Source organism: Macaca mulatta, chromosome 10 (genome assembly GCF_049350105.2).
Source record: "Macaca mulatta isolate MMU2019108-1 chromosome 10, T2T-MMU8v2.0, whole genome shotgun sequence".
In the NCBI taxonomy this organism is placed as follows: Eukaryota; Metazoa; Chordata; class Mammalia; order Primates; family Cercopithecidae; genus Macaca; species Macaca mulatta.
Window position 1 is genome coordinate 115,265,549 of NC_133415.1, and position 20,212 is coordinate 115,285,760.

General features: G+C 61.1%; 1 protein-coding gene and 2 long non-coding RNA genes across 6 annotated transcripts; 1 reads left to right on the plus strand and 2 right to left on the minus strand.

Annotated features, from left to right (window-relative positions):
• Window positions 1-222: 222 nt before the first annotated feature.
• On the minus strand, window positions 223-2,265 carry LOC144332222 (uncharacterized). The gene is made up of 2 exons (XR_013400116.1): window positions 2,094-2,265; window positions 223-1,356 (listed from the first exon to the last, which is right to left on the minus strand). It is a non-coding gene; the product is annotated as an uncharacterized LOC144332222 (long non-coding RNA).
• On the plus strand, window positions 1,894-3,474 carry LOC144332221 (uncharacterized). The gene is made up of 2 exons (XR_013400115.1): window positions 1,894-2,032; window positions 3,308-3,474. It is a non-coding gene; the product is annotated as an uncharacterized LOC144332221 (long non-coding RNA).
• On the minus strand, window positions 3,272-18,812 carry GATA5 (GATA binding protein 5). Of its 4 annotated transcripts, none has more exons than XM_077952153.1 (7): window positions 18,589-18,812; window positions 14,798-15,341; window positions 13,240-13,415; window positions 6,230-6,355; window positions 5,640-5,727; window positions 5,152-5,276; window positions 3,272-4,747 (listed from the first exon to the last, which is right to left on the minus strand). In XM_077952153.1, the coding sequence occupies exons 2-7, from the start codon at window positions 15,318-15,320 to the stop codon at window positions 4,592-4,594; spliced, it is 1,194 nt and encodes a 397-aa protein (XP_077808279.1). In that variant the 5' UTR covers window positions 15,321-15,341; window positions 18,589-18,812; the 3' UTR covers window positions 3,272-4,591. The 4 variants fall into 4 exon arrangements, with proteins under 4 accessions (XP_077808279.1, XP_028684531.1, XP_077808281.1 ...); XM_028828698.2 differs by lacking the exon at window positions 18,589-18,812 and adding an exon at window positions 15,730-15,876; XM_077952155.1 differs by lacking the exon at window positions 18,589-18,812 and adding an exon at window positions 15,501-15,737.
• Between the last annotated feature and the right edge of the window lie 1,400 nt (window positions 18,813-20,212).

The following is a 20,212-nucleotide window of genomic DNA, read 5'->3' on the forward strand; positions in this document are numbered from 1 at the left end:
TTTTTTCGGAGGGACGTCCCTGTTTGGTCAAATAAGGAGGTACTTTTTGTTAACAATGTTCCTTTTCTTTCTTTCTCTTTTTAGACAGAGTCTTGCTCTATCACCCAGGCTAGAGTGCAGTGGTGCAGTCAGCCCTCACTGCAGCCTTGAACTCTTAGACTCAAGCGATCCTCCCACCTCAGACTCCGGAGCAGCTGGGACTACAGGCGGACGCCACCACACCTGGATTATTTATTTATTATTTTTGGTAGAGATGGGCTCTCATTATGCTGCCCGGGCTGGTCTCGAACTCCTGGGCTCGAGTGATTCTCCCACTTCAGCCTCCCACGTTCCCTCCTTAATGAGCACGTTGCATGTTTCAGACAAGCCTTAGGAGCTTCATGTCCACTTAGCCATGAGCTGTCTTTTGCAACATCAAAGGAGAGACTGACCCTCTCCCTGAGCCCACCCCTGGAAGCTGTGGGCCCAGCACAGTGGAGATATGATGGGTCCCCAGGTCTCAGCCGCCCGGTCGGGTTTAAGCCTGTACAGAGCGGCTCTCGGGATCCGGTGTCCATGTTTGGCCAAGACACACCTACGGGGGTCAAGGAGCACCATGTTGGTTGGTCGCAGCGAGGTCCAGGAATGGTGGGAGAGTGAGGACGTGCCAGCCTCTGGGCCTGCTTTGAGGGCGAGGGCTGCAGCCTCAGGGCCTGGATGCTTTCAGGCTTGCTGCTCTGCTCTGAATGAAGTAATAAATCAAGGACTTGAAGTGGGAGGGCTCTATAAATGGTTCTGGGTCAAGAAGCCCCAGCTGACGGGGCTCTGCGTCTCTCTTCTTTTTCTATGCCGCCCACGCTCAGTTTTGGGGCTTCACCAGGGCCTTCTCGCTCCCCCAGGGTGCCCAGGATGGAGCACTGTGGGGCTTGATGGACACTTTCTGCAGGCTGGAGGGGCCACTGCAAGGTCCTTGGGGATTTTCCGGTGCAGCACCCTCCTCCTCCAGGCTGCCTGGGCATCTGTTTTAGTTCAAAAGGTGATGGGAAGTCAGTGTGCTCAGGTCCAGACAGTGCAGGTAAAGTGACCTTCCTTTTAGTCCTGTCGCTCTGATAAGGGGCTGGGCCACTTTGCCCGCCAGCCTCCAGCTCGTCTGGTTGTTTATGGCGGGCTGGGCAGAGTGCAGGTTAGGCTGGCGGGAGGGAGAGCGCACGGCGGGAGGGAGAGCGCACGGCGGGAGGGAGAGCGCATGGCGCCTGGCAGCTATATTAAGGCTCTGGTCCTCATGGCTTCCGCCCTAAGAGGAGAAAGGCTTAAATTTAGCAGCAGTGACCATGCCCAGCGGTGGAACTGTCAGCCGCCGTCATCCCGGACACATCCCTAAAAATGGAATAAAAACAGGGAAACGGTTGCTTCCCTTTGCTCGTGGGCAAATCCTCCTGTTCCCTTTGGGGACCTCCCTTCATGGGTGGGGTGCATCCAGGGTCAAAGTCCCCCAGTCCGGTCAGCACCTGGACTCCTTCCTCTCTACCTGTGGGGACCCTGCCTGTCCTGCACGTCACCCACAAACACCTCCAGGAAGCCTCTCCAGGTAGGGATTGGTGCCTGGTGCCGCCTCCCTACACTGGGGCCTCCCAGGGACCCGCCTTCTACACAAGTGCATGGATTACAGATATGGCCACGGATATGTGGCACCCCCTCCCCAGCAGAGGTGGGGAAACCGAGGCTGGAACGGAAGCAACGTGGCCAGCTCCACTGCACCCAGCATTGTGGTCTGGGGACGCCGTGCTGTACCCTCTGACTCTGGCACCTTGAGTCACCTCTCTGAGCCATGGTTTTTCTCATCGGGGAAGAGGAAACCAGCGCCTGCTTCCTGGGAGCGGCGAGTGCGAGGATGAGGCGCGCAGTGCCCACCCAGCAGCGGACATGGGGAGGCGCTGGTGTGAAAACCACGACACAGAGTCGCCGGCTGCCTCCTGCTCCAGGTCCTTGGCCCAGGCAGCTCTGCGTCTTCCCCCGGATCCCCCGGGACGTCCTCAGGCCTCCTTCTCTCTGGGTCTGTGGCCCCCTCACCCCCTCACTCAGGGTCTGGGGTGCTGAGAACAGGCTGGACTTACCTTCCATAGAGAGGTGGATTCCCAAGGTCAGCCCTGCAGGTGGTAGAGGCAGCGACCGTCCCACCTGCGAGGCGACAGACTGTCCTTCCCCAGCCGTGGCCTGGGCTGGAGAGGCCTGGGAGGTCACTGCCACCCGTGTTCCCATTCAGGGACCCAACGCCCAGCACGAGCCCTGAGGCAGATGTGCAGGAACCAGTACGAGGGGGCGACCCTCAATCCCCCGTGCCTCAGTTTCCTCACTGTGCACAGGCACCCGGGAAGGCAGCCTGAGTCTTCTGGGCTTGGAAACAGGACAGTAGCAAGAGAACCCCAACGGCGCCCAGATGCCACATGCGACCCTTATGGGGACACAGGGGCCGCCTTGCCCCAGTCCATTTCCCCGTCCCCAGGTCAGATGAGCAGGGCAGGGCAGGGACTTGAACTGGATTCAGACCCTGAAGCCATCATGGTGCAGGGTTTCTCAAAGTGTGGGCCCCCAGGCACCCAGCAGGTTTGAGGGGTTCCTGTTTAAAATGCTCACTCAGGGCCCTCCTCAGATCTCATGGAGCTGAAAATCCCCCAGCATGGCTCCCACTGCATGGGATGGAATGAGGGGCCTTGCCTGACTTCTCTCTTGAGCCAGGTCCAGCGGGGGGCAGTCGGCTGAGGAAGTTACTAGAGCTGCTCGCAGTCCCCACCCCAGTGCCTGATAGGACAGAGGAGATTGGGAGAAGACAGGGAAGGCTTCCAGGAGGAGGTGGGCTTGGCTGGGAGGACGCTCTGAGCAGCGACGCAGCCTGGGGGAATGGAGGTATCCCCTAGCCCAGCCCCTCTGCTGCACCTCCGGAACAGGCCCCAGGCCTGTTAAGCGCCACTGCCGAGCATCACGCCAGCCTTGCCCGGCACCCCTCTCCCAGCCGCTGGGGACCTGGGGGGCACTGGTGGTCCTGAGCATCATCAGGGCCTGGAGATGTCCTTGAGGGCACCTGGGGGGACGCAGGGGGCCGGGGATGTTTCAGAACGCAGAGGATGGCCGGAAATCGCTAGGAGGATGGTGACCAGCAGGCGGGGCAGGGTTGGGAGACCCCACGGGTGATGGGTGAGGGAAGATGGGAGACTCCACAGGTGATGGTTGGGGGAGATGGGAGACCCCACGGGTGATGGGCAGGGGGAGGGAGAGTGAGGTTCAAGGCAAATAATTTCACTTTTCCTGTGGCTTCATTTGTCTTTTTTAGAAAAGATGACATCACATAGAAATGGGCTGGAAGAACTTCTGGAGGGACAGCTCCAGGACAACTGGACGCGCTCCTGAAGCTGACGCCAGACACGACTGGTTTCCAATATAGGGCGGTGCACTGGGGGTCTAGCTGGCTCACAATGTTAAAAATATTTTTGAATCAAATTGGAAGACTTAAAATTCAGGTTTCTGGCATTGCTGGAAAAATCAGGGCTTGTTGGTGAAGGGCGGCAGCCGGACGAAGGCGAGGACGTGCTCCCCGAAGGGTGCTGTGGCCGCCTGCACCACCCCTCCGCTCCCTGTGGCCTCCCGACATGACGTCACGGGCCATCCACAGCTCTGTCGGGTAGGGTGCCTCTTGCCAGCGTCACCCACTAAGATATCATCCAACCCAGTGTGGAAGGGGCTTGCAAGGGAAAGAGGGGTCACTCACAATTCTCCTGGGACAAGAGACTAAACTGCCCGGCCTCAGATACGCCAGGCACGTGGCCACGTCATCACCAGCCCCAACAGCGCTTAGATGGGTCAGGACAGGGCTCCCAGACAATTCACTCTGCCTGTCAGAAACGGTCATGATACACAGATTCCGCCAGAACAAGGCCCATTCCCGTCCCCTCTGGAAAAACCGTCCAAACAAGTGTGTAAGTCTGTGATGACTGCAATGTGAGCGGCTTCCCCTCGGCGGAATCCTGGCACCGTGCGCGGCCCGCACTCCTATCCTTGGCAGTCCTGCACCCGTTGCGGGAAAAGTTCTCTGGACCACAGGTCCGTCCATCCACGTGGGCAACGAAGGGCAGCCCAAGGCCTCAGGAGGCCCATGTCCAGCTGCTCCCCTCATTCCTCTCCCCTGCTTGGCCTCAGGTGCTTCACTTGGAATCTTGGTTTTACACCAGGGGGTTGATTGTTTTCCCCCAACTGCTACAACTTGTAAACATATTGACGGTGAGCGTCGATGACAGAATTCAAGTCGGCGGTGGTGCCCTGCGTTGGCCTCTGCCGCAGGGGACCAATGTGGTCCGGAGCCTTGGGCTGCACCTGGGGAGTCCCTTGCTGTACGTGCGGTGGGGAGTTGAGCCCTTTCCCCACCAGCCTTCTTGCTCTGGGGCCCGACTGCTGTCTGCACAGAAGGCCTCCCCACTGCCGTGTGGAGACTCCAGGAGACCCAGTCTCTTTGTGGGGGGGGCCTGCTGGTCTCTGCTGTGCTGCAGCAAAGCAGGCACGGAGGTGAATCAGTGGGTGCTCTGTTCCGGGCTGTTCCCCTGACACGGGCTGGCCTGGGGACCTAGGCCAAGGCCAGCGCACACCAGGCCTCTTGGCGCAGAGGCCCCCCGAGGCCAGCCTGGGGACTCAGGGCTGTGGAGGGGAAGGCAAAGTCCTCAGGCTCAAACTTGAACTCCAAGTGGCCGGGGGCAAGGGAGTCATCCTCCTGGCCGGAGGCCTGCAGGGACAGGAGAGCATGAGAATGCGGGGTGGGGGGTGGGGGGTGGGGGGTGGGGGGTGCGGGGTGGGGGGTGGGGGGTGCGGGGTGGGGGGTGGGGGGTGGGGGGTGGGGGGTGGGGAGGCAGCTGTGGCCTCTTAGGTCAGGAGCTCCCATGACTGGGATTTGCCCTTAGGGACCCCTTGATGCCGTGGAATGGCATGGAGGACCCCTCGTAAGGGATTGGGGTTCCCCCATCTGGCACAGAGTCAGCTCTAGGGGAAGGGCCACCATACTGATGGCCGAAGGCCGCTGGTGTGTCCAGCCCACCTGCTGGAAGAGGTTCCAAGGGGCTCTGATGGGATCTGACTTGGCCGAGGAAGCACAGGGGCCCCAGCTCTGGGCACCCCAGCCCGCTCCCTTACCTGGGGGGCCATGCCGGGCCCAGGGCACATTGGGGACGCCAGGCAGGGCTTGGGTTTCGAAGTGGCTGCCGAGTTGTCAGTGCTGGGGACAGCAGATGGGGAGGCCGACGCGTTCGTTGTGGATCCTGGGAGGGAAGAGCGGGTGTTTACAGAAGGGCCAGGTGTGGCCTCACTTCCCCTTCCTGCCATGTGGCCAGGTCTCTGGCTCTGGCCCACAGAGGTTTGGAGACTCCTCACGGTCACACCATGGGCGTGGGTGGTGGGGCCGGGCATGGCTTCCTTGGCCCCACCTCTGCCCCTGCTGCCCACATGCTGTCACCACCCTGGCCCCCCAACCCCCCAGCAAGGTCACCACAGGGCAGAGCTGAGGGCATTTGGACTTCCAGAGGACTGTGCTTGAACCAAACACACAGGTCTCTCATGACGGAACTGGAGGCACCGAAGGCCACGCCACAGGAGGGGGCCGACCACAGGGCCTGGCCACGCACCTGAGGAGCCCCTGGTCTTGGCGATGGTCTTTGGCTTCCGCTTCCGTGTCTGGATGCTTTCCTTCTTCATGGCCAGAGGCCGCGGCACCTGGCAGGGGTGGCGAGGGTGGAGGCTGGTCCCATCCCGGCTCACCCCTGGGCTCCTTGCACAGCACCCCCTCATTTCAGTCCCCCAGAGCCGGTCACTCTTGGAGCTGGCTGTGTCCTCACAGCCCTGGTGGGTCAGCTGCCAGTTGGGCTGGGTGAGGGGGAGCCCGTGGAGCTGGATTCCCATCCCCCTGTCCGACAGAGCTGCCAGGGGCCAGAGGGCACCAGGGGTGCCCAGAGGGCAGGAGCAGTGTCCTTGTCTGGCCCAGGCTGAATGGCTGTGGTGAGCCTCAGTCAGCCCATCTGTGCCATGAGCGTAGCAGGAATAGCCCAGGCCCCCGGGGGGTGGCGCTGCAGTCAGCCGGGACATGTGTGTAAAACAGCCCAGGGGACAACAGCCATCCGGCCAGCCCCTCCCCAGCCTCCTGGTCTGGGAGTAGGGAGGGCGCTCACTAGGAGGCTGGACAGAGGCCTCCCCACCCTGCCCCGGCGACCACACTCACCCCGTGCAGCTTCATGTAGAGGCCGCAGGCGTTGCACACGGGCTCCCCCTCCGAGTTCCGCCGCCACAGCGTGGTGTTGGTCGTGTGGCAGTTGGTGCAGCAGAGGCCGGCGCGGCGGGATGAGGACTGTGGGGACGAGGGAGACTGGAGTGAGCCCCCAGCCGTGTGCACGGCTGGAGCAGGAGGAAGGAAGCGAGACGCAGGTTGGCCTTGAGGCCACGCAGGACCCGGTGAGAAGGTGTTTGGAGCATGAAGGTCGTGAGCTCTGCAATGGACCAGCCTGGCAGCTCTGCCTGGACACGCCCTCGAGTCCTGGGAAAGGTAACTTTACCTTCCTGGGCCTCCGTTCTTCCCCCTGCCCAGTAAAAAGGGGGTGATAACAGACCCACTACAGGCCGGTTGTGGGGTTCAGAGCCCATGGGGGCCAGGCACCTAGACACGGCAGTGGTTTTCCTGTTGTCTGTTTTAGCACCAACCCTGGGCCTGGACCCCGCGATTCTGCAGTGGAGCAGCACCCCAAGGCCACAGGGCCCCCCCAGAGGCCAGGACACAGCAGGCATCAGGGCCTGTGTTACCCCTGTGCACCTGCCTCCCAGGCCGGGGGCCCCATCGGACAGCGTCTGAGGGCTCTGGGTCCCACCTGCCTATGTCTCCCCATTGCTGTGCACTGCACCTGGTGTTGGAGCAAGACTAGACCCATCTGGAACCGTCCCGGAGCCCCAACATTGCCTCCCTCCTTCCTGTGGCTCTCAGTAGAGACTGACCCCCAATCTGGCAGGTCCAGGTCCAGTCAGAGGTCCCGAACCTCCAGGGCCCCCATCCGTGAGCTCAGTTGGGGCTCAGGAATCTGGACTGAGGGAGGCCTGGGAGGCTCCGAGCTGGCTGCCTGGGGAGTCCCTGTTGAAGGCGGACCAGGGGCCTCCCACCAGCTTACGCCGGCCTTTCTCCTGCTGGCCTCACAGGTTGGTGCTTGGAGGGAGGTGGTGTTTGGGAGCTCCAGCCCAGGGCTCCAGAGGCACCTCAGACTTGAAGCCCTTTCCCGAATCTCAGCGCACAGCTCTGCTGGTGGCACCACCCTTCCCAGCCACCTGTCCCCAGACCTGGTTCTCAGCCCCTGCCCTGACCCCATCGGTCCCCTTCCCTCGGGTTGCACAGCCCCCGCCTGGTCCAGGTTCCTGGCCCGTCTTGCCAGGATCACAGTGGTGGCTCTGCAGGAGCTCTGTCCTGCCCTCCCGGCGGCAGCCAGGGCCAGACCATCAGTGTGCCTCAGGCACAGGACGCAGCCTGTGAGGACAAGGCCCCCAGGCTCAAAGCCATGCCCCCAGATTCTCTACCAGGACAGAGCCAGAGAGCAGTCACAAGTGAGCCAGCCACGCTAGGGGAAAAGAATCCATCCTGAATGAGGGCTGAGTGGACCCAGCCAGCCTTAGCTTCACGGTCTGTTACTGCTGTGAGCAGACACAGCCAGCCTCGGTTTCCCCATCTGTTATAGCCTGCCTTGGTTTCCCTGTCTGTAACTGCCATGAGCAGACACAGCCAGCCTCAGCTTCCCCATCTGTCATAGCCTGCCTCAATTTCCCTGTCTGTTATAGCCTGCCTCGGTTTCCCTGTCTGTTACTGACGTGAGCAGACACAGCCAGCCTTGGCTTCCCCATCTGTTACAGCCTGCCTTAGTTTCCCCATCTGTTGTAGCCTGCCTCGGTTTCTCCATCAGTTACTGCCCTCTATGATCAGATGAGGGCCGGCCTTGCTGACCATCTCCTGCCCACCCTTTTCCAAGCTGCTGCCAAGGGCACAGGCCTCCCTGTCCAAGGCCTGAGTGGGAGAGTGGGGCCTGCCTGCAGCCCTGAGCACCAGCCAGCCCCCAAACTCAAGACCTCCTTGACCCCCAGCCGTGGCTGCATGCTGTTGCCAAAGGCTCTGGGAACGCTGCCCCTGCTTCGTCTGGGGCCTCCTGTCTCCAGACAGGACCCTGCCCTGCACTCCATGACAGAGGCAGAAAGGAAAGGAAGGGGTCCGGCCAGTGAGGCTGGGGAGGCTTGAGAAGTGCCTCAGCTTGCAGCTCCTGGCCTGACTGGGGGAGGACGATGTCCCCTACCTCAGGCCAGTAGCATCCAGCCACTCAGGGTCTCCAGGGGTCTCCCTGGGGGGACGTTGGGGGTGAGACTTGTGCTCACGCTGGAAGGCCCAGCCCAGGCCCCAGCAGAGCTGGAAGGGAGATGGTGCCTGGCCCCGGCTGGATGGGGGTACCCTTCGTGCAGGAGCAACTGGGGTCACCCAGGGCCCCCAGCTGGTGTCTCTCCCTGGGATGCCCCCGCCACACCCTGACGGGTCTAGAAGCAGCTACTGTGACTGGACAGGATTTGAGTCTGGTCCAGCCTCCCTCTCTTCTATCCCTGTCGGGTGCCAGGAGCTGTGGCTGCTTCCTTGGTGGCCTCAGGCCACCGTCCAGCATGAGGCATGGTCTCCTTCCCACGTCTCGGACAGCCACCCATCTGTCGTCTTCCTGAAGTGGAAAGAAATCTCCCCCAGGGCTGCCAGAAGTATCGACCCAGCATGCCCAGGTAAATGCGAGTTTCTGATACATGATGAATCCTTTGTCTCCTGTAGGATTTGGGATATGAGGGCTAAAATATTTGTGTTTATCTGAAATCACGTGGAACCGCGTGTGGCCTGGAGTGTATTTGCTGACTCCCTCCTTGTGCCCCAGCAGTTCCCGCCTTCAGACCGAGAGGCGTCCGTGGCCCAAGGCCCGTCCGCTTCTCTGAACCAGCGGGACCCTCAGGTCTGGGACCGGCCATCGCCCCTTAGCACACACAGATAGGGGTGCACACACGTGAGCACACTCCACACGTCCCCCCATAGCTGCCAGTACGCCCCGACGGGGCCACATCTGAGACTCGGGTTGTGGAGAGAAACAAGGTGGGGCACGTGCAGGACGTGTGTGGGTTGGGACAGCCCCCAGCAGAGGGCACACCCCTCACCCCGCACCCCTGTGAGTTCCAGCGAAACACCTGGAACCCACCTTGAATGTTTTCACAGTAAGCATGTTTCATTTCTATCAAATTAGGAAAACGGGAAAAACACGGACCTCACAACAATTTCCAAAGTGCGTCTTCACCTACCCTTTCCTAAATCTTCACCAAATCACCATTGTACGGGTGGGAGACTGAGGCTCAGAGGAGCTGAGGGACCAGAGGAAACTGGGGAGGCCCAGGGTGGACAGAACCGTCCCCCTCAGCCAGATACTTTGGGGACACGATCCCAGCAGCATGCCCGCGCTGGGGCTCCCTGTGCCACCGTACCTCGATGATGCCTCCATCCGTCTCTCCTCACTGCCCAGCAAGCAGCCCCCAGGCCTCTCTCCCGGCTGTGCTTCGTTTTTCTTTTTTGTCGGTTCTTTTCAACAGAAGTCAAACTTCAAAGCCTGCTTGCGTGCAGCAGAGCCGCTCTAAGCACCAGGCTCTGCGTGCATCTGAGACATCCAAATAAATCAGGCTCTGGGCAGGGCAGGGCCTGGGCCGGTGCTGGCGGAAATTCAAGGAGCACGGGAGAGGGAAGGAGGTTCAGCCTGAGCCTGTCGTGCAGGGATGACGCGCGCACGCCGTGAAACACTTTGGAGTAAAGGTGCAGGTCACAGCGACCCGCAGCGCAGCAGCCTCCTCTGAGATGGAAGACCGGGCTGTGGACAGCCAGAGGCTGCTGTGCCACAGTCTGAGCCTTGGGGACCAGTGAGTGCTGGAATGTCTCCAGATTCAAACGGGTCCCGTCTTGGAGGGAAGACGTAGTAAGCACCTGATACAGCGTCTATGCCCCTTGCTGGCTGAGGGCAAACTGACTTGGGGACTTGGGTCTGTGAGGGGCTCGAAGGAAGGAAACCCTGGGGTTGGTTGGGTGTTAGGTGCCTGACTCCAGGTAAGGGCCAGGCTAGCTCAGCGGGAAGGGACGGTTGGCCCCATGCGACACTGGGCTACTTCCTGGAGCTGGTGCCAGAGGTGGCCTTGGGTTAGGAGGTCTGCTGCCCGCACTGCCCTTGGCTGCCAGGCTCCAGGCTTCAGCCCAGGCTCCAGTGTTCTTGGGGGTAGGCTGCTAGGGGCCCAAGAGTTCCCAACCGTGTCCATGCACAGAGCCAGACCACGGGGAGAGGGCACGGTGGTACCAGACGGTCCCCACCCTCCGAGGCCTCTGGTCTTGGCAAGATGGACAGGAAACAGGAACCTCCCCCAGAAGGCATCCCAAAGCCCACCCTGCATCCCCCAGACCAGGGAATGGAGGCCTCATCACTCCAAGGGCCCCCATCAGCCCGTCCTTAGAGCCAAGGCCCAAGCATACAATACCGGCTAATTTAATCTTTACAGAGAGGCATGGACGGTTCCAAGTTCCTCTTCCCAATTCTCAGATGAGGAGACAAAGCTCAAAGAGCTGGGGAACGGTCTACAAGATGCCATAGCCTAGGAGTCTGGGATCCAGCTGGACACAGGCATTGCCCGGATGGAAGACCCAGGGCAGGGCAGGGCAGCAGGAGGGGCTCCCTCCCAGCAGCTCCTCCTGACACCAGTGTGTCCCAGTGCCCAGTTCAAGGCCTGGCAGGAGAGAGTGGATACAGCCAGAGGAGGGGCAACCCTTTGCACGGGCGAGGGTGGGGAAGAGAGATCTGGGCTGCAGTCTCATAGCAGCTGGGCCAAGCTCCTTACCACTTCTCTTTTTTTAAAAAAATTAATTTAATTTAACTCAAAATGTAATTATTCAATTTCTTTTCTTTTCTTTTCTTTTTTTTTTGTGATGAGGTCTTGCTCTGTTGCCCAGGCTGGAGTGCAGTGGTGCCATCTCGGCTCATTGCAGTCTCAGCCTCTCAGCTCAAAAGATCCTCCTGCCTCAGCCTCTCAAGTAGCTGGGACCATGGTTGTGTGCCATTGTGACCAGCTAACTTTTAAATTTTTCGTAGAGACCTGGTCTCCCTATGTTGCCCAATGCTGGTCTCGAACTCCTGGGCTCAAGTGATCCTCCTGCCTCAGCCTCCCAAAGTTCTGGGATTACAGGCGTGAGCCATTGCACAGGACAACTTTATGTATTTTTAGAGACAGAGTCTCCCTTTGTTGCCCAGGCTAGAGTGCAGTGGTGTGATCATAGCTCAGTATACCCTTGAACTCTTGGGCTCAAGTGATCCTCCTGCCTCAGCCTCCTGAGTAGCTGCGACCACAGGTGTTTGCCACCATGTCTGGCTAATCTTTTTTTTTTTTTTGAGACGGAGTCTTGCCCAGGCTGGAGTGCAGTGGCATGATCTCGGCTCACTGCAAGCTCCGCCTCCCGGGTTCACACCATTCTCCTGCCTCAGCCTCCAGAGTAGCTGGGACTACAGGCGCCCGCCACCACACCCGGCTAATTTTTTTGTATTTTTAGTAGAGACAGGGTTTCACCATGTTAGCCAGGATGGTCTCGATCTCCTGACCTCGTGATCTGCCCGCCTCAGCCTCCCAAAGTGCTGGGATTACAGGCGTGAGCCACCGCGCCCGGCCTCTATTTTTTTTTTTTTTTTTAATAAATTTTTAGTGGAGATGGATTCTTGCTATGTTGCCCAGGCTGGTCTCGAACTCCTGAGCTTAAGCAATCCTCCTGCCTCAGCCTTCCAAAGTTCTGGGACTATAGGTATGAGCCACCGTGCCTGGCTCCTACCCCTTCTTAACCTCAATGGTTAACCCCTCAGTGAGGGCCACATGGACACGAGGCTGGAACAGCACACCTGGGAGCACAGGCACAGTCATGGGGCAAACAGGCCAAGAGGGGGATGGACTCCTAGGAGCCTTCCCTCCGACAAGCAGGCATGGGAGGAGGCTGGGTCTGCAGAGCCCCAGGCTCTAGGCCAGCTCCAAGGAAGAGCGTGACGGCCGCCCCCAGCCTGCGGTCCTTCTTCCCACATGCTCCACTGGGACCTCCCAGGCTCAGATCCTGGTCCCCCATAGCCCAGGGTCCCAGGTTTTCCCCTCAGCCTGTGGCTGAGGGCCATACAGAGCTGCACCGGCACAGGGCGCGAATCCAGCCATCTAGAACAGCCAACCCGCAGGACAGCAGCAGGAGGGCTGGCCTCCACCCGGGGTGACGGCGGGAACTGGCAGATCGACCCCGCACGGAGGCCACACCACCAGCAGAGGAAGGCTTGGTGCCCAGGAACATACCCTTGCTCAGCCTTCTGACCCAAAGGCCACTGTGGCCTCCTCAATTTTAGATAACTTGCAAACAGCATCAACACCCCAAATTCTTATTTGTAAAATTACTTGAAAGTAAAGGTTTGCCTGGGAAAACGTATAGAACAAAGTAACTTTCAGCCTCTTCCAGCCTCTGGGGACTGTGCCCTGCCTGGGGCAAAAGTCCGGGCTCTGGAGTCCCCCACTCCCTGCTCAGCCACAAGCCAGGAAGAACCAAAAGTGAAAACAAGTTTTGCCCACAGGCATAAATCTGGTGTCCCTCCGGTCCCTGAAGTATGGGTAGAAAGTGCTCCCCGAGGGGACTACAGACCCAAAGACTCTCCAATTTCAGATTTCAACGCCCTTCAGTGAAGTATCCAGCGGCCACCTTCCCTTAAGCCTCTTCCCAGGTAGGGTCACCTTGAGGCCTTGGAGACCGGGCCAGGCCACAGCCAGCCACCACCGACTCGCAGGGCTGAGCTCCTGGCTCCTGGCAGCAGCCCTTCCTGGACCCAGCACTGAGCAGAGCCTGGCTGGCACCATCGCTCCAGAGCCTGGATTCCTGGTCCCCAGAGCACTCCCAGGGCTGGGTGCTATGAGCTGGTGGCCCCTGGCATCCCCACTGGGATCCCCTGCCCTGCCCTGAGCACTCTCAGAGAAGACCTGAGCCGGCCTGGCCTGACCGACCAGGGTGGGCAACCAGGCTGTTTTTGGCGCATTCCCCTATCCCCCCCATCCCAGGGGCTCTGGTGTCACCTGGGTGGATTGCAAGAGGTCCCCGCGGGGGAGCACTGTGCCCAGGCCCCCCTCTGCCCAGCCGCAACTCACCAAGCGCTTCTGGGGCCGAACGAGGGGCCGGTTGACGCCGTTCATCTTGTGGTAGAGGCCACAGGCATTGCACAGGTAGTGGCCAGTGCCGTCTCGGCGCCACAGTGGTGTGGACAGGGCCCCGCAGTTGACACACTCACGACCCTCACCCGGGAACTCCTCCAAGAAGTCGGACACTGAGGGGACAGGCAGCTGGTGGGCCCGGGCCCTCCCCTCCCCAGGAGCCTGGCGGTTTTCGTCAGACGAACAAATTTAAGGCACAAATTTTGTGCCTTACACTTAGTTTATTTTAAAATTTATTTGGTTACTTAGTTAATTTTATTTTTAAATTTTTAATTCACATATGATAAAATTCGCTAGGGTTGCTTTTTCAAGGATGGGGTGTTAATAAACAGAAATAAAGTCAGACACCTGGGACTCCCTCTCCAGGACCAGGGGCCAGCACTGGCCTCTGCGTGTTTGACCTGCTGGGAAAGCAGGGTGTCTGCGCTGGCGGGGGAGGTGGATGAAGGGGTGTCTACACTGGCAGGGGAGGGATGAAGGGGCTTTATCTAGCAGACACTCGGGCTCCCCTGGGCTCTCCTGGGAACGTGAACCCCGCTGTCCTCCTGTTCTGCAAAGCGGGTCCATGGCAGGGGTCGGGGGTTGGGAGGGTGGAGGAGGTGCCTTCTGTCAGCTTGGCTGTGGTCGCAACCAGTGTCCTTCCTTTAGAAGGCCAGCCCCGCCTCGCAGCCCCCTGGGGCCGGGCTTCGCACACTGTGCGGCGGGGGGTGGAGGTCTTCCTGGTCCCCTCCAGGCCCGGCCCGGCGCCGGCGCGAGGGAGGCCCGGGCGCCGAGTGGGGGTGGGGCAGGGATCAATCATCGCCCCGCCGGGGGTGGGCGCCAGCCCCGGGGCTGCCCAGGGCGGCGGGGGCCAGGGGTCCTGCGGATGCGGCTGAGCCCGCTTCCTGCGCCAAGGGACCGGCGGGGTCCCAAAGGCAGCTCCGGAGCTGGGTGTCGAGGCCTCCACGGTCCCGGAGGGACGGGATGGGCCCCTGCGGAGCTCAGAGGCGCCGCCTTCGCCAGAAAGTGACTACGCTGCAACCGGGAAGAGCCGCTCCCTTCACAGGCCGAGAATCCGATTCTCCAAACTGATACTAGGGGAGCGACTGAAACCAGGTCTCAGATTAAAATAAGTAAGCATTCTAGAACCGAGACGAATGTGGCCACTTAAATAAACCGGTGTTTTGGACTTTATAAAAATCGTTTCCAAAACTTTTCAAAAAAAAGAAAAAAAAAATCCAAAACGATTAAGACTTTTTAGGCTCCACATTGGCACAATCCAGAATGCTGTTTGGAAATAGATGTTCTCATTAACAGGTTAAAACAGAATTGTGGACAGCTGTTTCTCCCGCGGGGTGTTACCCAGGCTGTCTCCTGTTGCCCCGGGCTGCTGGTGTGGCTCCTGGCGGGGAGGCTCGGACCGTGGGGGAGGAGGAGGGGAGCGTTTCGCAGGGTGCGGGTTTGCACCCGGATTCGGCCAGCCCCCGGGCCCCGAGATTGTGGACCCCGCACTTACCGAAGGTGGGCCTACGGCCTGGGAGGCCGTGCAGGACGCTTCCATCGAAGGGCCCGGCAGTCCAGGACGGGGCCACGTCGGGGCTCACGTAGGCCGGATAGGTGGCGGGGTATGAGGTCGTCACGGGCCGCCCAAGAGGGGCCGCGAACTGTTCTCGAGGCAACAGCGCGCCTTGGTAGGCGCTGCCGTCCCGGGCCCCCACGCTGCCGCCGCTGCCGGGCCCCGAAGGGCTGTGCGCGAAAGGGAAGGCGGTGGCCCCGGGCGGGTGCGCGGCTGGCGGGTGCGGGCTGCCCGGGCCGAAGGCCGACGAATCCGCGGTGGCGGTCTGCGCCCAGCCGGGGCGCGCAGCGAGCTCGGGGGGCTGAGGGCTCGGCTCACACCCTGACAGGTAGGACAGCATCGAGGGGACGCGCGCCGGCGGCACAAACATCGGAGAGCCGGTGCCCGGAGCGTGCAGGAAGGAGCCCGAGTCGGCGTAAGCTGCCTGGCTGGGGCTCGCGGCCAGCGCCAGGCTCTGGTACATCCTCCCAGGCGCGGGCTTGACCTGCAGGGAAGAGGGACAGGTGTGGAGGTCACCGGAGCTGTGCGCCCTCCGCCAGCGCCCGAGCTTGTGCCCGGCAGGTGCCGCCGCTTCGGGCCGCGCTTCCCACTCCCCAGCCCGGGCCGTTCCCGGGGCGGGTCCCTGAACCGGAGGGAGAGGAACCGCTGGGATGGGAGCGGCCAGCGCGTCATCCCCGGGGCAGTCACAACGCCAAGCCCACCTCCTCCCGGACCGGGGCTTCGTGGGTCCCCGGGGTGAGCTCGGTGGGGGGCTGAGAAGGACGGGCCCGGCGCGGCCGCAGGCCGCAGGGCCTTGGGAGCCGGGCCCCGCCGCGCTGGGAGGGGCCGGGTGGAGAGGGGCGCGCGGCTGCGGCCCGGGCTGGAGCACTCACCAGCGGGCAGGGAGGGCGGGAGGGCACGGCGGTGGCGGCGGTGGGTCGGCGACCGGCGGGCCGAAGACTGGAAGCCGGGGGCGGTGAGGCTCCGCAGCCCCCTCCGCGCCGCCCCGGCCCGCCCCCGCCGCGCCGCCCCTTCCCTCCCCGCGGCCGCCCCTCCTTCCCCGCAGGGTCAGCGCTGGGGCTCCGGCCGCAGAGCCACGTGACCCGGGCAGGCTCAGCTCGCGGGGCTTGGCGACAAGGACGCACGACACGGGGCGGCCAGCGCGGAGCCCGGACCAGTGCAGCTACACAGGCGGCCGAGACCTTCGTGAGCCCCGGCGAGTCGGGCGCAGAAACTTCTCCAACTTTGTGCGAGTCTCCAACTTTGTGCGAGTTCCTCCCTGGCCAGGCCCCCGCCCAAGGCTGGCCTAGAGACGGGCTCCGTGTCTGGTGGCTGAGTCGGTGATCCCGGCCCCGCTCACCGATGGACACGCGGCGGTGGAACTCCGTGGGCCCCCTCGTTGCGTGGCTGCATTCGAGGCTCGGTGCAGGGAACTGGCTTCCATAGGGACTGCCTGGCTCGGGTCGCTGGACCGGGACGGGGTGCACTGGCGGGAGCCCCGCGATTTCCTCGGTTTCTGAGCAAGCGGGGCCACGAGGCTCGGGGTCCTAGTGGGAGGCGGGCAGGGTCCAGCCTCTAAGGCCCGATCTGGGTGCCAGGCGCGAAGCCCGCAATCCCGGTGGGACTCTCAGCCGGCTCTCGGGGACTCGGGAAGAGTTTCCTTCAGGGGCCAGAAATGCGGGTAGGTAGGAAGCGACCCAGGTCAGGGAACCGTGTCCCGCTCGCACTCCCGGTGAGGGCTGCATGGAGGCGTCGCTGCGGCGGAGCAGCTCCGCAGGTCTCGGGAACCGGACCGGTGGGTTCGGAGCACACCGACTAGACCCAGGCTTGGCGGCGGTGCTTGGGGCCATGGAAGTTTTTCTCTTTCTGTCTTTATTTTTTTTTTATTATTATTTTTTTTTTGAGACGGAGTCTCGCTCTGTCGCCCAGGCTGGAGTGCAGTGGCCGGATCTCAGCTCACTGCAAGCTCCGCTTCCCAGGTTTATGCCATTCTCCTGCATCAGCCTCCCGAGTAGCTGGGACTACAGGCGCCCGCCACCTCGCCCGGCTAGTTTTTTGTATTTTTTAGTAGAGATGGGGTCTCTTTCTGTCTTTCTTAGGCGGAGTCTCGCTCAGTCGCCCAGGCTGGAGTGCAGCTGCGCGATCTCGGCTCACTGCCTCCCGGGTTCAAGCGATTCTCCTGCCTTAGCCTCCGAGTAGCTGGGACTACAGGCACCCGCCACCACACCCGGCTAATTTTTGTATTTTTGGTAGAGACGGGGTTTCACCAAGTTGATCAGGCTGGTCTCGGTTGAGCTCCTGACCTCAGATGATCCGCCCACCTCGACCTCCCAAAGTTCTGGGATTACAGGCGGGAGCCACCCCACGAAAGTTTTTTCTTGCAGAAACGGGCCCTCAGCTCCTGTCAGTCAGGGCTAGGAGAGGACGCTGGCTTCTCTCCTTGGTGGAGGGTGAAGACCTGGGAAGGCAGGAAGGCGGCAGCGTGGAGCTGTTGGGGTGGGTGTCACTGGATCCCCCCCACGGGGGTCTGGACGGCCAGCGCTGTCCGTCTGGGGAGAGTTGGGGTGCCCCACATGCACCCTTATCCCTGGCCTTTCCTCTTCGCCCACAGCAGATAAGGATTCGGGGTGCTTGTGGAGGCGCCCAGGGTCCCTGCGTCTGGGAAGGCAGCAGGCTGGAGCCCCTGGTCTGTGGGGGCCTTGGGACCCCACAGAGGGCTCCACAGCGGGCTCAGGCCTGTGCAGAAGAGGGTGGAGCGCGGCAGGCTGGGGTGGGGGGTGAGTGCCATTGGGGTAGGGAGCTAGGCGACCTTCCGTTACCCCTTTACCAGCTCCCAGCCCCCTCCTCGCCAGCTTCCCACCAGACACTCCCTCCTTTCCTGTCCTCAGAAACCCCAGTTGGTGCTGCCTGCCCTGTGTGGACTCCCCTGCTTTCTGCTCTCCCCGCACTCGGGGTCTCCACGAGGGTCTCTCTTTGCCCCCACACCTGCAGACTTTGTCTGTGGATGGCAGTGCGCTCCATGAAGGTGGGGAGAGGTGCCGGGCCTCCGCGCGGGCGAGAGGGTGCAGCGCAGTGCAAGCGGCTGCAGAAGGTTCTAGCGCAGCAAAGCTGGTTGGACCCAAGCTCTGACCCCTCTGCCCTCAAAGCCTCGGTTACCGAGCCCTCATAAGCACCAAGAATGAAGAGAAGTAAAAAGGGACACTCCTGACTTGCTGGGGGCTGAGCCACCCGTCACCCCAAGAAAGGTCTAGAGAACAAGAGCCACAGCAAACCTGGTACACTGCAGGGTGAACAGGGGAGGGATTCGTGCTTCTTACTTGTAATAAAATCGGTGAAGTTCTTGAATAGGAAACACCAACATTGCCCGGGTGCTGTGATTTGTCCTGACATTTCCGTTTAATTCTCACATCAATCTTATGCACTAGATCACATTATCATTCCCATATACAGATGGAGAAACAGAGCGCAGAGAGGTGAGCTAACCTGCCCCAGGCCACACAGCTAGCAATTAAACAAACCAATTAAAACAAGGAAGGGAGTCTCTGAGTGATAGCGGTTGGTTGCTTTTTTAAGTTAATAAATATCTACAATGGACATTTGTATTAAACCCTGGGACTCCATGGAGAGCACAGAAGTGAAAAGTTACTCTTTGAAGGCCCCTCCGAGGCTGCACCCCACACAAGGCAGCACAGGGCTGGGAGTCCGGGCTGTTCTGGCCACTCGGTGTCCTGCCAGGCGACTCACAAGCTCACCTGCTCTGCAGCAGCGGGAGAAGCCACTGGCGGTGTTTTCCACGTGGATCCAGCTGCCTCCACAGTGATCCGTGGGGGTGGGCACCCATCCGCGGGGGTTGTCTGTGACAGTATCTGGACCTCTTCTCAGATCTGTTTCTACTTGAGCCAAAAAGAGAGGAGTCTCATCTCAAACCTCAAAACCCAGGTGCCCCCGACCTCCTTGACCCCCATGAGCCATGCTTCTGTGCAGCTCTCCACTCCCAGTGCTCTGGGCCCCTCAGGAAGGAGGTGGCCCCTGAGCCAGGTGACCCAGTCCACCAGGCTACCCCACCCAGCAGCAAGCCCTCTTCTCCGCTGGACCTTGCCCATGCTGCTTCCTAATGGGCCTTTTGCCCTCTTCTCTACTTGCCAAACTCCTACACATCCTTCAAGGCCCATCTTGCAGGTCCCTTCCTGTCCCTTCCCCTACGTTGCTCTCTTCCCTTCCTGGTGCCTCATTGTGCTGTGTGGTCAAATGGCTGTGTGCCTCCGTCTTGTCACCTCAGCAGAAGCTGAGCCAGGAGGACAGCTTCAGGAACAGCGGGTCAGGGCATCAAGTGGGCATAGTCAGACCTTTGGGACTCAGCGTTGGCATCTCCAGGCTGTGTGACCTTGGGTGAGCTGCTTCCCTCTCTGTGCCTTTCTTCTTCTGTAAGGTGGGGGTGATGATAGTGCCTGCCTCTCACAGTGGCTTTGGGGAGGCATTAGTGGGACTGGGTACTAACAGCATCTGACCCGGGATGGGCATGCAGCAGGCACTGGGCTAATGCTGGCTGAGATAAAACCCAGTGTAGGGATGGAGGCTCTGAGCTGTGTGCCCAGGGCCCCAATGCAGGGATGGAGGCTCTGAGCTGTGTGCCCAGGGCCCCAATGCAGGGATGGAGGCTCTGAGCTGTGTGCCCAGGGCCCCAATGCAGGGATGGAGGCTCTGAGCTGTGTGCCCAGGGCCCCGAGAGCCAGGGAGCCAGCGTAGGTGACGAAGACCAGGAAGGAATTTCTGGCCCTGCCACAGGTGACCCCTCTCTCCTGAAGGCTTCCTTGGTTCACAGGGACCCAGGGACCTGCCAGGGCTGGCCTGGGTGGGGACCCCACCCCCAGTGAGATAAGAGAGTGGGCATGTTAACCCCTGGTGGCCATGCAGAGTTAAGTTCCATGAGTCCTGGGCTGTGAGGGGCTTCTGGGGGCCTGAGAGGCCTGGGATGGGGCTGGGGTGAGGGTGGGTGGGTGCTGGGGGGTGGCTGGCGTTGAGGGTTGGGGGAGGAAGGCTCCAACCTTCAGGCCCTGGGTTTCATTTCCCGCTGTCACTTTCCTAGCAGTGCCCGCATACCCTCCCCCCCGACCCGCCCCCAGCTTGGGAACCCTTAACTCAGACATACTTATCAAGGGAAAGAAAACAGTCTCATTGTTCAGCAGGATAAGGACCAGCTCCCAGGAGACACCTCAGACCCCGCCCCTGTGGGTGGAGTCCTGGGAACATGGCCTCCCTCAGGGTCCTCGGTCTCCGCCCAGGAACGGCCCCAGGGAGGGCCCCTCCCAGGAACAGTCCAGAACTGCAGGCCCCCTGGAGGAGCAGCCCTGGCAGGTGGGTCCCCGCCTTGCACGC

Excerpts from the sequence above, each read along its gene's own strand:
- GATA5 (XM_077952153.1), bottom strand. The coding sequence starts at position 15,320 with ATGTACCAGAGCCTGGCGCTGGCCGCGAGCCCCAGCCAGGCAGCTTAC. Across the intron at positions 5,728-6,229 it reads TCTACATGAAGCTGCACGGG|GTGCCGCGGCCTCTGGCCAT; the intron begins GTGAGTGTGGTC and ends CACCCCTGCCAG. Across the intron at positions 5,277-5,639 it reads CAAGACCAGGGGCTCCTCAG|GATCCACAACGAACGCGTCG; the intron begins GTGCGTGGCCAG and ends CTTCCCTCCCAG.